Raw genomic sequence first — 17,940 nt, 5'->3', positions numbered from 1 at the left:
ACAAATAAGAAATACAGCACAAGAAATTATTAGACAATGACATAATACAGAATTCAGAGAAAACCAACAGAAACAAGTTAAGCTAAAACCAAAAAAAGTCAATTTAACACATGGAAAATTGCATTTAACAAGGCCATATATCGAAACTGTCAATTATTTCCTGGCCATTGCACGAGAATTATCCTGGAATTATACTTCTACAGGGACTTGCAAACTTTATTGTATACATAAAGTGGTTCTGTATTACTTGAATCAGCATTAGCTCATAAACAGAATCTCTGGTTTGTGGCCTCTTTTTGAGACTGTTTTACTTCGTGTAGGCTGTGGAGCAAGCCTGTAAAACAGACTTTTTGACAGACAGATTTGTTTAGCTTTCTCTTTCCTGTATTGCTTCCCTTTTACCCAATCAGGATGTGTAGTATTTCCTCTGTAAACCAATACATCGGTTGCATGGGGTGTTATTATAAAGTGCCGGCATGAGTGGGGAAAAATGGCATAGAAATATTAATTGTCACTCCAGCCAAGCCTGCGTTTGAGCCAAATGGTTTATTTTCATATCTTGTGGTATGAAATTGACTTGTGATATAATTTTCAGCTCATAATAACTCGGCTGTTTGCTATAATTGGCTTTAATCCCTCAACAGTTTCCCATAAATGAGACATTGAAGTTGTCTCCCACAGACAGAAAAACACAAAATGAATCCAGTGAATTTTTTTTTTTACAAATACTAAAGTTTGGAGACCTAACAGGAAACCCGGAGGAGGATGATGTTTTAAAAAAAAAAAATCTGGGAGGAGCCCCACTTTTTTTTTTTGCAGGGTGACACGTGAAACTTTCTCGAGGAGTTGCTTGGTATGTTTTCTGTGTGCTGTCGGACGCTTCGTTAACTTTGCAGACAACCTATAGCAGAGTGGACCAGTGTGCTCCTTTTAGAAAAGTCTGCCTGTAATGGGGGAAAACGAAGGGGCTTAAAAAAAAAAAAAACTGCAGAGGAAGGTCTCAACTGCGCTGCAATGAGCCCGCACAACACCGCGAAGTGACGGAATAAAAAAAGTTAACAAAAGTTCAACCGCTTTGCTTCAGCTCGACTTGACTTTTGTTAAAAACGCAGTGGCCACTGGAGAAGTTGCTGCGCAGCGCAATGGCTGCCCAGTGCGACACTTTAAGCGGATACTTGCAGCAGTCGGACCAGGGCTCCAACAGCGAGCGCAGCACCGACTCTCCTCTCCCGGGATCAGAGGAGGATCTGAGCGGGCTCCATCCGCTGCCAGATCCGGAGTGGACTGAGGAGAGGTTTCGGGTGGACCGTAAGAAGTTGGAAGTCATGTTATTAGGTAAGATACATTAAGTAACTAAGAACAAAATTTAGTGGAAAATTGGAAGTATTTTCGCTGAATAATACGTTTAAAAGTTGATTTCTGTCCACGTTTCATCTTCTGTAATTGCAGGCTGTCGTTGTTTCCGAGAAGCTGCACACTTTAGTAGCCTTCTGACGGCCCTTTGTTTATGTTAGATTCAGAGAATGACACTTTCTGTGTGTAATTACAACTATTTGTTTGTAAAAACAAATTGCAGGGCTCTATCTTAGCATGGTCAGGAAACATGTGCGTGATCACGAAGGAATCAATTAAGGCAATTATGCGTCAATTAGCTTTGGGCTTTCAATTAGCGTCACCACGTCAGAAACAAAAGTAAATCATATGTTTATCACGAAAAGAAGTTGCTACGATTACACTCGTGGTTCGTACGTCTGAAATTAAAGTTTGATCAGAAGGTTGAAGAGGTCAAAGACAAAAAGCATCAACGCTGTGCTTATAGAGGTAGTAACATGTCCTGACCACAGGCTGTCACAAACTCCCATGGTGTCCATTTGTTTTTAGAAATTGACCTGAAAATGCACTTTTTGTACTTCTTTAGTACACATAAAAAGAGGCTGTATACAAGTACAGTGGCAACCGTTGTCATAATAAAATAAAATGTTCCGTTATTGATGCATTCTGCCTCAAAACTTTATGCCAGATTCCTTTTAAAAAAAATATATATATATTTGTTGTACACTTTCATGTAGGCTAGACTTGTCCTGCATGTGTGGGGATACTGTATGTTTGTGTTGGTGATACATTTGATTCACTGTGGGATCTCTCTTATGTGAACAGTGACAAGCGATGACAGGCTCATTAAGACAGGCCAGGTCAGTGTCTGTTGAGAGGTCCATAGAAACTCCGAGGTTGAGGTCATTTATCACACATTTCAAAACACAACTGTGGAATATTAGCGCCTTTAGGCAAATGGTCTGAATTCTTTATCATTTCTAAGAAGGCTGAGAAGAACATCAGTCATAAGCATAGAGTAATTAAATGAGCATGATTTAGCATGCTGATGAGTAAAGCTTTGAATTGAATCACTGTAACTTGGTGAAAGCTGTTCGTTTGTAAGTCGTGATTTCAATTTGTGACACATTTTTAGGGTAGTCCTCAGCGAATGTTTGGGTTTTGAAGTAAGTTCATCCTATATACACACACACACACACGTAGTTCCCCTTGAGAATGTCCTGGTTGCTGCCTCGCTGCTCGGTACATTCCTCAAAGCTCCATGTCATCCCTGACTCTTCCAGGAAAACAACTTAACCAGAGGCTGGCCCTTAATCTTAGTGTCCCGGACAAACCGTGCGCCATGTCCTGTCTGTGTTTGTGAATCTGTATGTGTTACGTATAATCTATCCAGTCTGCCGCGTTGTTAGTTTTGTTAGTTTGGTCTCGTAATTCTGCCAACATCTTGGTTTACAATTGCTGCATCATGACCTCATGGGTGACATTGAAGCTACGTTGTGGAGTAGAAGAGGCTGCTGTCTCCTGGTCTCTCTGGTCAGTTGTAGGTTCAGTTTTAAATACCACGCTATCGCAACTGTGAAACTGCTTTAACCTTTGGCATCTGGGTTTGAATCCAGGACGTCTGGTTGGTTTGTATGTAGCTCCACAGTGTTGGCATCTGTTGAGTTTCGCACATGATGCACCCATGAGAACAAAAAACTACAGGCGTAGTCTTATTTGTTTCAGCTCACTACATCAGAGATTGTAGCCGTAGGTGTAAATAAAAACCTTCCAGTTGGGTCAGAGCTCTGTAACATCTGGCTCTGTTTTGATTGGATGATCTTTATACTTTGACGTGGTACATCATGTTCTGCAGGCCAGAATCTGGACTCATGAAATCATTTTATGGGAACTCCAGTGTATTTTTACTCTGTGTTTATTGTCTGTGACGGTATCTCTGGCTTCCCTTTCCTGGAAAATTAAGACCTTGGCAAAGAGCCACTCACTCTATGATCACTTCCTAAACTACCATAGCTCAGCATCTCAACTTTTTACCAGATCCAGGTAATGTTTCTGCACTAGTTTGCATTCTTGGGTGGCTGAAATGGCCATCTGGTTCAGCAACAACCACCTCGTATATGAATTATTATGTGCTGTGAGGTATTCTTTCTTGTGTACAGTTTGGCTAAAAATGAATTCACTCGCACTTGCACATGGATAACATCTTTCTGCCTTGCTTATAACATGTGAACCTTGATTTTATTTTTTATTTTCAAACGATGCACTAAATCGAAACTGATAAATTGATAACTTGCAAAAACAATTACTAACATATTATATATCAAATAAACATTAACATGTAAAGAAACAAGGCAGATTTAAATTGGGCAGAAACTGCCAATTTTAGTTTTTTTTTTATAAACTATCAATCAGCAAATTAATCAATTGAGAGTTTACAAAATAGTGAATCAAGATTTCCCAGAGCGAAAGGTGACGTCTTAAAATGTTCTGTTTTCTACCAACGAGCAGTCCAAATCCAAAGATGTTCAATTACTAAAATGAATGATATAAAACAGGAAGGAATGTAAACTCTTCACATACTCACACAGAATATTTGGCATTTCTGCTTAAGAAATGACTAAAAATTAATTTATTATCAACAATACTCTTTAATTAATTTCTGCTGATCAACTAAACTATTAACAGATGTATTGTTGCAACTCTAATTTTAAAACATAATAGGAACAAAAGTTACTTCAGCATGAAGATATTTAGGATTAAACTCATTCTGTAATTTTGATGCATGGATTACATTTGATTGCTGCAGTTCAATTTAATTTGCTTCCAGTATATGATAATCCACTTTATTGATCACATCCCTTTTTATGTGGCGTCCATTGTACCACACTCATGATTGGCTGATTACAACTACCTTGGCTTTGCTGTCTCAGTGTTGACTCTGTTTAGTTAAGGAGATGGCTAATTGCTAGGGATTATACTGTGATGGCAAACAAACAGACAAATGACCCTGAAATGTGTGTGTTTGCCAGATTACAGGCTTTTGTCAAAGACCTCTTGGCCAAGAGTTTGGCTAATTTAAGTTTTTTTTTTACAAGTAAATTACAGAGGTGACTTACTACTGTAGGGCAATCAAGTTGCTCTACCGATGACAGATGCTCACTGGGTTTTTGTGTGGTGTGTTGACTCATAGAAGAGCTGTGACGCTGCTGTGAAATCTCTCTTCTCTCATGCTCTCCCTCTGGCTGTAATATATACACTCTTTGTGAAAGGTTTCAGTAAATTACCTCTTTACCAACAGAAGTCTTAAAATGCCACAACCGAAAGATGACAACGTACTATACATAGTATAAACATGAACAGTGGTGCATTAATGTTCTTTTTAATCATTATCTCACCTTCAGCATTTTATTCCCTGTTTGGCTCATTGATTAATGGAAGACAGGTCACTATAGTTGTTAAGGTATGGTCAGAGAAGTGCCATAATGGCAAATGTATAATCTTTTGGTCTAGAGTGGGACATCGGACTGATGAAGAGCCATATAGTCGGGGGTTACGTACATCTCGGAGAATACAAATCACCTAGAATCACCCTGTGCACATTAAAATATGTTAGTGACTCACCAGCATCTCTCCTCACCAAAGCAAAAATCCTTAAACTACCCTTTATTTGGATCAGCCGTATTTTTACGCCTCCGTTCTGGCAGTATTTGCATCAGGAGAAAATGGAAATAGTTAACTGCTTAGCAATTACAAATTCACTGTCTCTCACATTGGCAGGGATGCAGGTTCCTGGGCTTAGATCAGTAAATGGAGTGTAAAGTGACAACAAAACTTCACACTGACAGCCATCTGGGTTTAACTGTTGTACTTTTGGCACCCTGGAATAGAACTCCCAAGTTAATGGCTTGGAGACATTGACACAGGCATGAAAGCTTGAAAGATAGCTTTATGTGTGCAGGGAACAATGCAAGAGAACGTTTGTTTCTTCATTCATTATGAAGTAAATAGATCAGGGGGTAGTGTGGGAAAGAGGTAACATTTTCTCCAACCAAATTGAGTGTGAATGTGCAACGAGGTGCTTTTTATTTATTTTTTTATAAAGCATACATTCCCGATGTTTTTAACTGTGGATGGGTCAATTTGCAGAGCTCTGGTTGTGGGTTTCCCTGCACAGACTAGGAGTGATGAGACTTCAGCGGCGTTTGTGACCGAGCATGGCCTGCTGGAGGGCCAGTGTGTGCACAAATCGTAACAACATGTTTGCTGAGTAACTGCAACAACAACCTACAATTAGGCTAACTAATTTGTTTCCCTGCTCTTAAACTACACACTGTTATTAGGTAGCTGTGTCTTTAGAGCGGGAAGAACCGTTGCATATGAGAAGGTACAAAGTGTTCACCGGTATTCTCAGTATGTATTAATAATGTTATCAGTACGGTATAATGTTTTTTACAGTAGGTACTGCTTTACCTAATATCCTCTTTGTGCAGGATGCTAATGCTAGTTTGTGTGTCACACATAACTTCATTTGTTGGCCACACAAAATACAAATATATTAATTTGAAGGCCAGTGGAAACTCTTCCTCTGAGAAACGGAAATTGCCCTGTTTTTTAAGTATTTTCCCCTTTTTTTATTATTATTTTGAGAATTATTTCTCCGGCTACTATACCCACATAATGAGGGGAGTGTGTGTGTGTGTGGGGGCCTCATCCTCCTCTTCCTCCTGGGTGCTGAGTAAGACTCACAGACAGGAAGTGAGTGTCTTGTGGGGAATGTGCTGCAGGCTTTCTCTTCTCTCTGTCGTTCTCCCCCTCTCTTGCTCCCTCTTGAGCATTCAAACACTGCTCTGTTGTTCCAGCTTCCATCAGATCCACTGTGGAGTTGTTGGACTTTCCCTGGTCTTTATCCTGACACTACAACACAATCCTCACCCTCTCACCTAAACTAACCAAACCCAGGCAGAAGTATTATTGTAGACACTCCACACACTCTTGCTGCTGATTTATTACGTACAATATTAAAGTTGTTTAGATTTTTCAGGTACAGTACTCTATTTCACTATTATGCCATTTTATCAGTCTAAAGTAAAGTAAAGATGGAGAAGCAGGGAGAAACCTTACACAGACCACCTTTAAAAAAAAAAAATGCAGTGACGAGTGGAACTCAAAAGACGGAGCCAGACGTAGAGAGGAAAATCCTCTCTGATGTGAAAAGTAATCCTTCAGGCTATCTTAAGATGTAAAAAGCACCAAATATAGAGATGCATAGTTTTCATTGGACGGCTATATGTCATACTGCCTTTTGAGAAATGACACATAAATATCACACTTCTACACCAGTAAAATGTTATAGCAATACATTATTTTGTCTGCTAAATGTTAATGCAGAATACCTTTGTACCTGCCCTCTGCAGCCCTAAGTGTTGGGAAAGACCGATCTTGCAAGAGGATATATGGATGGCAAACACGCATCTGAACATTCGGTTACTAATTTAAATGTTTCAGGTGATTTTAACTGCGGACTTCTGCCGTTCACTGGGCTTTGCCACTTTCTGTCGCTCTCTCGCTCTCTCTCGCTCTCTCTCGCTCTCCTTTTTTCCTCTTTCTTTCAGATTTTACTGAAACATGCTGATACAATTAAACAGTTCTATTCGACTTTGCTTACGCGTTGAATTCCTTTATCCTGGGCATGATGAAGCTTTCAGGAGCTGTAATATAATTGAGCTTCAGTCGGCGGAAAAACCTGTAATTCATTACTCGAGAAAATAAAACCAGGAGTCCTATTTCAACCGTCCGAGTGGAGCTGGAGTGCTGTGGCCCATTTCTCTGCTCCTGGAACTGTAAAAGGGCTGAAATGAATACCTGTTTTTCTACGTCCCTCAAAGCTCTTTTTCTTCAACCCTTTTCAAAGTGCAGATTTACATTCTGTCTGGTTTGCGGTTGCTATTTTAGAAAAGTTTCTGAGGGGGGGGGGGCACCCCTGACTTATCCCGCACGCGTGCGCACTCACCACACACACACACACACACACAAATGCAGAAACACACACACACACACACACATACACACACACAACCCAGCCCTTAACCACTCCCCCCACGAGCTTCCAGTGTTTATCTTTGGAGAACCTCGGGTTTTGGTTTGTTGTTCTCTCTCCTCATTCAACATCCAGTACAATCTGCCTTTTCTCCACTTGCCTTGATTGTAGAGAGAGCATTTTTATAAGAGTACCTTTTTTGATCCGGTCCTGGCCGTTGCCAGAATATTCTCTACTTGAACAAAACGGAAAGTTAAGACTCTTAACTGAATTAGGTTCATTTCCTTGGAGCTGTTATGAAATGAATTACTTCGATTGGACATTTCAGTGGAGATAACTCAGAGGTTGAGCAATCAAAATATAATAATCGAGGAGAGAATTCCCATCACTAAAGTCCTGCTCAGATGCCTCATGTCTTTTTTTTTTTTTTAAAGGAGATATGGAATGCCGATGAATGTGAAATGTCAATGATTTCCCAACAGGACAATGTAATGTTTACAGTGCAACTCTCCCTGTTAGAGAGACTGACTCCCTGTGCTCCGTGGGGGATCTAATATAGTAGATGCCAGGCACCAGGAATGTACAGTGTTGTGTAATCACTTGGCAGCGTTCACCACGAGGAGATAAAGGAGGAGATGATAACCCAAACATGTTACCAACAACAGCTTGATGTCTTATTTCCTGGACAGCATGATCCTACTGCAAAGATGCCCCCGTGTAAATAAAGTTTGCTGTTGCGGGGAGGTCATGATGAACTGTTTATAGACATAGTACCATTAAAGCCATACCAGACTTTAAATTATATGCCTAAGCATTTGTAGACCTTCTCATCTGTGTGACCTCAGGGTCGCCGAGTCTACTTTCTCTGGCAGGCTGTCATCTTTGTCTGGCAGAAAGTAACATGTGGCACTTAGTACATTTATTCGATAACACAGTTGCTTGGCAACCCTGCAGGAGTTGAGAGGAGAGAGGGGGACTGCTGCTCGGCACAGAAGTACGATGACAGGTGTTCAGTTTGCTAACTTCGTTTACCAAAGCTAGAGAAGTGATAGTGGTTTCAAAGCATCACGTTATTCTCCTTAAGAGCTCCATTAGGGGGTTTAATACCTGGCCGGGCATTGACTCCCGTCATAACACCAGCGCAACATGTCGGATACCTCTTCACCAGCTTTGACAAAAACTGAACTACAACTCAATTAATTTACAAAGACGACGTGCCTTTCAGTAGGTTAACTGAGAAGTTGACTAAACATTTGCACAAGAGTGTGACTCTTTATAATAATCAGGTCTATCGTTTGCCATGTAAATGTCTAGAAGAGCCCAGTCATGAAATTGGCAAATCATATTTTAGTTGCTTTTAAATGTATAAATTGTATGAAATTGTATCGTGGCTGACTTTGTCATACAAGTAAATATCGTATTGTGATGAAACTTGTCATTTATACTTATGTAATCCTACAGTAAACACTTCTAAGCAGCTGCTTTGTTTTATTAAAGACAGTCAAATGTAATGTAATGCACTTCAGATTCATTAAAATGTAACGTGCTGCATTGTTTCCTGTGATTCCCTCGTCGCACCACATCTCTTTTCCCAGACTACTTTCCATGAGTCCGTAGCAAGTGTGAAGTAAAGGTTAAAAAGCAACTATTGGGTTACCAAGTGATCTCACATGATGGATAAATGGCATACCATTGTTATTCCAAGGGGTTCGTAGTAGAAGGCATACTTGTCTTATCTCACAACAGTATTAATAACCTCCCCAATTTACTTTTGAACATAGATAAAGAAGTGTTGAAAGCTCAAAATGCTTCTCGAGCCGTGTTCATATCAAAGATCATATAAAGAAAACAGCCGGTTCTGCTGTAATTGTAAATGTCTCTAATCCTTATTTGTTGATTAGATACCACTGTTGTCTTGGAGAAGCGGTTAAAGTGTTTCTCCGGCGCTGAAGGCTTTTTGTTTAGGTGCCAACTCGCGTAAAGTATGCCAAAGCATTTCTCGCGGAAACTTAAGTGTTGTCTTTTGTCTATTTTCATTTAGATGTCAACCGTATTTACTGCCAACTGCATGTCAGCTGCAAGGTGATACACTTGTAGAAACATCCTGTCCTTTGAAGTGAGGCGCTTAGGCTGGATTGATGATGACATAACAACCCGAATGCTATTGAATGCACTGTTGCCTTTTATAGTCTAAAAGTCTTATTTACTTTTGGATTTCAGTTACTTTGTGTCTGAGGAATAGAAGTGGCTGATATAAAGATGTATACTGTGAGACATTATACATTTGGAAAGTATTCTTGTTTATATCTCTGCTTGTATCTGGCTTTGAGTCTGCTTTATGCAATACTGGAGTTGTTGCAATATGATGAAGTCATCTGTCCGGTATTTAATCACATGATTAGAACTTCCAGGAAATATGCAATATCATGACATACAGTAATATCCCTGATTAATTTAGGCAAATGTTTGTTGATTGCAGAATATTTCTGGTAATCACACACTTTTTCTCTAATGATCTGAAAGGTTGTAAAGATGTTTCTGTCTTCAGTCGGGCCTGAAGACCCTTCCTCCTGTACATTACAGTAGAAATGCACGTGTTAACATATTAATAAACACGGGTGCTTACCCAATGAGTTCATTGCATTGCACGTGTGTTCATGTTTTTTCTACGGCTCTCTGAGGCCCTCTCATTAGCTTCATGTTGAATCAGCTGAGAGCTGCTGTGAGCACTGGAGGGAGGGACGGAGCTGGTGTGAAAACATCATGCTCTCACGCTCTTTTCATAAAATATGGGAAATGTAGTTTATTTCAGACTAGCTGTTGTGCTCTCAGCCAGGAGGGCTCATACATCTTTAATAATCATAATCAGATAAAGGCATGTGAGCAGAAGGTGCACCGACATGTCAAATCTCTCCTGGATTATAGTTGTCATTTGTTATGTGATTCTATTTTGAGGAAATAAGAAGTTGTATAACTTTTCTCATGTTAATGCTTGCGTAGACCTTTCTGTGAATGTCCCTAGTTTACCCTTAAGTCCTCTTGTGGTTATTGCCAGTGCAGAGGATTTTGTCTAAGCAGCTCTGCAAATTTAGAGATTTAGCTGATGCCTTTAGGGCTCTCTTTGCTTATTGTAATCTAAAAAGCTCTTTTCTTCATAGAAGTCCTTTGACGTGGACTATTGTGCTTGATAATTCTGGCAAAGCAGGTCAACCAGGTGTATAAACTCTCCCTTTATTATATGATGGTTACTATATGCAGTGTTTCCACTACTGTTATTTCAGGGAGGGGCAACGGAGCCCCGCGCCCCCCCCCCTGAAATACAAGGTGTTTTGTGTTTAAAAAAAAATAAAAAAATCTTTAATGTTCATATTGAACAGCTCTTTTATTAAATAAATCTAAACGCTTATGTTTATCTAATTTATGTGCACGTTTCAGTGTTTACTTTGCGCATTCACATTCTCTCCTCCGCTGTGTTTTGCGAAGGGCACCCCCCCCAAAGCAGTAAACCTAGAGATGAAACACTAATATGAATCACTAACCCGGATAGTGTTGGACTGAAACGAGCTAATAGTGAAAATATTCATGTCAAGATGTCTTGGTTTATTTTTTTTAAGGTGTGTGTGTGTGTGTGTGTGTGTGTGTGTGTGGATTGAAGCCATTACTGTAGAAATCAACACTGTTTACATTCCGTCAGTGTCAAAACAGCGGAATATCTCAGAAAGTTTGACTCTCCACAAAATAATGGACACCAGATTCTGCTCTATCTGCCAGCGCAGAGTCTTTAATGCCTGCAACGTCTCTCAGTTCTTTATGTGCAGTGACAGTAATTAGGTACATTAATACATGACATGTAAAAGGGTGTAGATCCGATTAACTGTAACCATCATATTTACTTTGTCAAATGAATAGACAATTGAGATAACCGCTTTAAATTAGTGGCCCTTTATTTGCTCCATATAAAAACAAAAAGGACAGAATTGATTGCAACATGTGATGTGTGCTCAGGGGTCTTGTGTCGTTTTTCAGCTGTGATGCCTTTACAGTCTGCTGTGCTGGAAGGGAGGGGTGCTGCATTGTCCTCGTGTAACCTGGGCCGAAAAAACCCCCTTAGACCATTCCAGCACTTGTGAAGCAAAGCTTTTTTGATATAAATCAGAGTTTCAATGCTGAAAAATATAAGTTAAACTAGGGATGTTTTTTTCAACACGAAGCAAAGCCTTTCATTTAAATTGGGTTTTTCGGTTGACAGACAAAATAATAGCCTTCTTGGTTACCCAAGTAATGAGGCATGAGCTATGCATTTCTGTGGTAAAATGCCTGTCAATTATTTGACAAAAGGCACCAAGACCAAATGTAAAAGATCTTATGTTGTTGGCGGATCCAATCTACAAGACAAACACGCAAACATGAATGTTGTGAAGAATAGAATGTGAATTTGAGAGCTACCACCGTATTTGAATTTGGTGGTTTATTGCATGAAAAGATTGCCAGTCAGCGGCCGACTTAAGTATCAGTTGTTTATCTTGAATGCAGCCACAATTTATAAAATGGTCAACATCAGCAGAGCAAACATGCAAAACCATCATGGCGGTTTTCAAATATCGGATTGAAGTGCTGTTTTTGTTTTGTCACATAATGGTAATGTTTACAGTTTTTATATTTGAGAGGGAGATAATTTTTTTGCTTAACCAATCATCCATCCATCCATCGTCTACCACTTCTCCGGGGTCAGGTCGCGGGGGCAGCAGCTCAAGTAAGGAACCTCAAACTTCCCTTCTCCGGGCCACATCCGCCAGCTCCGACTGGAGGATCCCGGCTGCCTCCCAGCTGGACGTGCCTGGAACACCTCCCTAGGGAGGCGCCCAGGTGGCATCCTTACTAGATGCCCGAACCACCTCAACTGTCTCCTTTTCAACGCAATCCGTGATTTGAACCAATCAGTGACTGATTTATCGGCCCTGTGTGTGTGTGTCTCTTTTAGACACAGAAGCTGCGATAGGAGCAGCTAACTTAATAGTACTCTTTTTTTTTTTTATTCCACACGTCTTTCTTCCTTGTCAAAACCTGGTGCCTACATTACCCACAATGCAATTCAATTCCTTGAGCCACTAGCTTCAAGCAGAGATGAGGAGCAGGCTACAGAGGGTGAGTCTCCACAACAACAACTCCACAACCCCAGATTAGTTTCATTTTTTATTTCTATTTTTCAACCTCAATGCTTGTCACGTCAATCATCTGTAACTCCTCTTACAACAACTTGTGTCGCTGCAATGTTCTCATTCATGCTTGGAAACATTTTTATGCCTCTGGCACACGATGACTTTCCCCATTCTTAATCCCACCGACAAAACTCTCATTGGCTCAGTTGTTTTTCCAACCAGGGAAACGAATGATGAACACAACACTTATCCTTCTATTTAGAGATCTTGAACCAGGCTAGTGCTTGTGGTAATGAAGAACCTCTTTCTGGCCTCTAGGTAGCAACAAATGCCTCAAGTAGCTATTGCATTGTAGTCAAATATGTTGTCATATGGGTCTCCATATCGTTATATATATATCTCAGATCTCATAGGACGTCCTGCTGTCCCCCCCAACCCCCCTCGCCTCTGGGTTCTCCCACGGCCCGTTTATGCACCACACATGTGCCAACAGGATGTTTTGCTCTCCGCACATGGTTCATGTTTTCACTCATGTTGTATATCAGATTATTTTAAGGTCACTTAATTATGCCATTAGGCCTCATTTAACCTTATTGTTCGATTTTGACATCAAAGGTTTGACTGCTAATCTAATATTGCTGACATAGTAACCACAGCAAACAAGTTTTATAGTGTGTGTGTTGTTTTAATTAATCTGTTGGCTTCATAGGCTGATTGGAGTAAAAAAGAAAGATATATGTGCACATGTGTATGACTTTCTCCTTCCTCTCCCACGGGATGCAAATTAAATGCTTAAAGGTGTTGTGCAGAAACCAGCATGTCCGGTAATACATGTGTTTTAGAGGAGTGTAGTGTTTCTATGGATAAATGCTGTCTTTGTGTGCACCTGACCTGGAATTTGAATTCATTCCGGCAGTGTTTCTGAAGTAGTATTAACATATAGTTATCATGCCAATGCTACCTGCACATGCCGGCCCACTTTGTGCCGTTTGTTGTGTAATTGGTGGCACTAATTGTATTTCTTGCCGAGCGTCACAGATGCAGTAGATTCACACATCTGTCACAGCTCAGGCAGACATACAGCAGAGGTTGTTTTTCTTTCTCCTCGTCAGTAAATGTTTTCTCTTTTTAATAAGAAGAGACCTCTGTTGCATATCCAGCAAGTTTACAAACCAACGACGGCTCAAGTGAAGCGTGAAATGGGGTGTACTGCACGATCAAAAGAATCCAAAGTTCAAAATCATCACTAAGGAGAGTATAATGACATGTTTGTAAGTGGAAGTGGCATTTTAATAAGTTTAGCATGTTTTATATCATTAATTGGCCACTGACAGACTTTTTAAAAGAACAACTGGCATGCTCTACTAGACTGTTTTTGTAGGAAAAACAGTCTGTTGGATGTCGCTGCACTCTTTTTGTTTGTCTTAGTTCTTACAGGAAACACTCGCAGTAACTGAGTCTTTCATAAACTTCAGGAAACTAAGAACTGAGAAATCCAGTCTGAGCTGTTCTTAGTTATTCTACCTCAACGCTGAAGGTTATCCAAACTAAATATTGCATTTGAACACTTCTACTAACTATCATTGAGATTAACCAAATATAATAGCTAATACTGCACACATTGTTTTATTATCAGCTATAGACATAACAAAGACTCATCATTTCTGCTTCAGCCCTAACTTCTTTAAATGTTTACAGTGTGCTAAATTCAGTCCACATCAGTGTTTATGGCGAGCTGCATGCCTTTACCTTTTACTTCACTGTTTATACACAGCATTTGGCTGTAAGCCGAGTGAATCACTGGTGACCATCAGCCACTCTGTAAAATTACTGTCATTTTAAACAAAAATCTGAAGCAGCTGAAGAGACATACATGGCCATCTGTGACACTTTCCATCTGTAAATGTTACTCTTCTATGGGAGTCACGACTCTTCTCTTTGGACAAATGTGTTACCAATGCAGGTAATGTGATTTAAAACATTGTTATAATTTAATGTGTGATCTGTTTCTTTACTTTAATGGGTATTGAATTTGACATTGTCTAGTTTAATTCCAGGCTATGTTGGTAAGTGATATAGTGTGATAGTTGGTAGTAGGAAGCATTTCTTTCATTTCCGTTACCGCTATATAAAAGTGACCCTGAAATGCTGTTAGAGTATTGTTTTATACGTCGGCCGTCAGTTCTTCATCTACATGATTCTTCCTGTTACTATTATTCTGTCTTGAATGATGAGCCAAAGAGTAGCAAGAATTCATCTGTTATCAGTGTGATCTTGGTGGTGAGCGTTTGATGTACATACATTTAATCTGAACTCGATTTACACGTTGAGCCACGGCTATGTCTTCATATACTGCGGCCTGCACTTGTTTACCGGGCCGCCTGCGTAAGTACAAGCATGTGTTAAATGCTTGTGCGGTATCGCCGAAGGCTGCAATGTCGGGTCTGCTGGAAAATGAAACCGGGTTTAGTGAAGCTTTTCATTTTCTGTGTTTGTGCTTTGAAATGTGGTGTTGATGGGTGAAGTCATAACAATGCCTTTCACACCCAGGATTCACAGTGCTGTGGTCACTGCAGACATTACGTTATGTAAGGAGAGCATCATTTATGTTTGAAGATAAGTCACACTCTATATGTATATACACATACTGTATATACATATGTACAGCCATAAAACTTTATCATTTAGGTAAACAAACACTACCTTACACTCCCTAAACTGATGTTTACTCCTTTTTTAGTTTACAATTCACCCTGGTGGTTGTATAGATAGGGCTGCAACTAAAAAACTATCTTCATTATCCATTAATCATTTGGTCAATAAAATATAAGTTAGGGACAAATTGCCATCAACATTCCCTAAAAGCCCAAAGAGACCTTTTTTGCCCCTCCAACAGTTGAAAACATAAAGATATTGAATTTCCTATCGCATTAGACAAAGAAAATCAGCACACTGTTACAATTTCGAAGCTGCAACTAAGGTATGTTTCAGGATGTTTGCTTGAGAAACAAATTAAACCGTTAACCATCTGTAAAAAAAATAGTATGATTTAATTTCCCGTTTGAATTGATTTGCTGATCATGCTCAGCCAACACTAATGTGCTCCTTCCAGAAATTAATTTTTTTATTTATTTTTTTCAACATAGTTCAACCATTCATTCTGAAATAAAAGCGTCGTCTTCTGCAGATAAAACATAGCAGCACTTTTCTTTTAACCATAACATTGTTCTTGAGGCCAACATTTATGCCTGAACTGTATAACCCACACACTCCGCTGCTGCTCCTGACCCAGATATCCACAGATCCACCTCGAGAATGATGTCTGCAATGCATCATTAAACTTTCCCTGTACTCCCAGATGACAGAGGAACATGAGTTCTCCTTGGAGAGCAAAGATGTATTTTGCATCAACGGAGCAGCCACAGTTGGAAGGACTTGCAGATGTGTTGGAGCAACTACTACAGGCCTCATTTGTTTTGGTCGTTGGCCCTCTATTTCTATCCAGCTTACCGTATCCGCTGAGTTTCTTGGCATTTTCACCTGAAAATTACTTTTAAAACACCAGGGCTTTTCTAAGTGTTTATCTTGTTTACAGGTGATTTTTGGGCTGTTGAGCTTTCAAGTGTTCGTATACTGTAGTGTAGAAGTGTACAGTATGCTGACAGACTCATTTCAAATGTGTGAAAGACCATTTAAGAAGTGCAAAACGAACACCAGTTGACCTAAGTGTGGTATGAAATTCTTCATGATCTCCTGCTGCAAAATACCCAAATATTTCCACTGTATCCATCAATTTGTTACACGGAAGCTGTTTCCACTCTCAAGGAATTATAGGAAATGACTTGGAGCGTTTTCTTCCTGCCTATGAGGGGTATCAGTAGCTGTGCCAAACACAACATCCAAAGAAATGGAGATCCACCATAAACACTGCGGAGTGAAGATACCGTAACATCGAGGAGATGATCGGTGTGTGATTTGGCTGCGTTAAGGTTACGCTGTTTTATGAATTTATTTGTTCTCTTTCTCTGTCTCACTCTAGCTGCCTCTGAGGGGAGAGTCAACGGCGGGGAGGATTTCTTCCAGAAGGTGAGTGTGTAGTCTGCACTCGGATGGTGTTTGCTTTGTCTTTTGGGTTGCGTTCAAGCCCGCCGAGCAGCACTTCTCTAACGGTGAAGGGAGCAGATGTCAGGTGCTCCTCCAGTCACTCGTAATTGCAAATCAAAACAAAACCAAAACAATGGAACGACACTGACGTTGTATCACTCCAGGCCTCCGATCCTATAACACAGCTGACCCAACACTCGGGGCCCTTTCTGACTTACGTAATGTACCATAATACACCGGTTTAACATGAGAGGAGTTAAACACAAAGCTCTGGCCAGCTTTGCCTCACTGACTTTTCTTTGTCGCTGATTTAATTAGTGAATGCTCTGAAGCCTAATTACATCCAATAAAACTAGGATTTGCCTCGGTGAACTTGAATAGTCCTGAATGGGGTTTCTTCACCACTTGCTCACATTGTGTCAACGGTGCTCATTGATCAGTGAAGTGTGTGACTCTGTGTGGTGTTAATGAGTCACTGTAGAGTTTAAATAGTCCTTTCTATTAATCAATTATCTTTTTATATGAGCTCCAACTACAAGGATTAGTTTTTTGTACGTGTCTAACAATGAAATCATCATTTTACGAACAGTTCATTCTACACTGACTTTCCTTTTTATTTCTACGACTTACCCTGTGCAGGGTTGCACGATAAAAACGATATAAAATACTGATTATGATAAGGAAATTTTAAACTTGGATATTGACTGTTGATGAGATACTAACAACCAAAAGCACAACAGAAATAAAGCTATTTCCTAAAAACATTCCTGAAGAAGATCCACAAGGGTTTACACCGAAAGTTTTAGATTTTATGGTTATTTTATGTATAATTTATCTTTCTCACTTTCTCATTTTCAGATTATGAATAAATGTTATACAAGGGGGAATTGAGAGAATATTTAAGCTCAACATAAATAGTAAAACTAATTATGGTGATACAGTTTTACCATATTGCTCAACTCTAACTCTGACACAGTTCATTTGTATTTGTGAAGCAAGACAAAACTAATCATACGCCTCTTAAAAATAAAAGCAATCACAATTTCAACAATCAAAGTTAACCGCTAATTGAATTTTGACAGCCATTATTTAATATGCGGTTCTATTAAAGTATCTCAATTGGATTCATTCTTGTTCAAAATCCAGTTTCCTGAATATGTTAAGTGTGTTAATGGTCTGTAATGAAATAAATGATGGACAGCGGTTTGTTTTAGCATTCCTCTTTTGTCTACTTTCCGTATTTGGTTTTGGAGGTTAGGAAGCTGAGTTAAATGTCAAAGAAGGAGGCAATTGTCCCTGAAGCAGTTT

At 39.7% G+C, this 17,940-nt stretch overlaps 1 protein-coding gene across 2 annotated transcripts in view; it reads left to right on the top strand.

The window, feature by feature from the left end:
• Positions 1-824: 824 nt before the first annotated feature.
• bicc1a (BicC family RNA binding protein 1a) overlaps positions 825-17,940 on the top strand; it is a 68,190-nt gene continuing 51,074 nt past the window's right edge. For both annotated transcript variants that reach the window (XR_003833558.1, XM_029450309.1), the window contains exons 1-2: positions 825-1,335; positions 16,568-16,614. Coding sequence is in view for 1 of the 2 variants with exons in the window: in XM_029450309.1 (XP_029306169.1) it covers positions 1,143-1,335; positions 16,568-16,614 (240 nt within the window). In the remaining variant the exon portion in view is untranslated. The remainder of the gene's footprint in view (positions 1,336-16,567; positions 16,615-17,940) is intronic.

This window comes from Cottoperca gobio, chromosome 15 (assembly GCF_900634415.1).
Source record: "Cottoperca gobio chromosome 15, fCotGob3.1, whole genome shotgun sequence".
NCBI lineage: Eukaryota > Metazoa > Chordata > Actinopteri > Perciformes > Bovichtidae > Cottoperca > Cottoperca gobio.
This window is presented reverse-complemented; position numbering and strand designations above follow the sequence as displayed.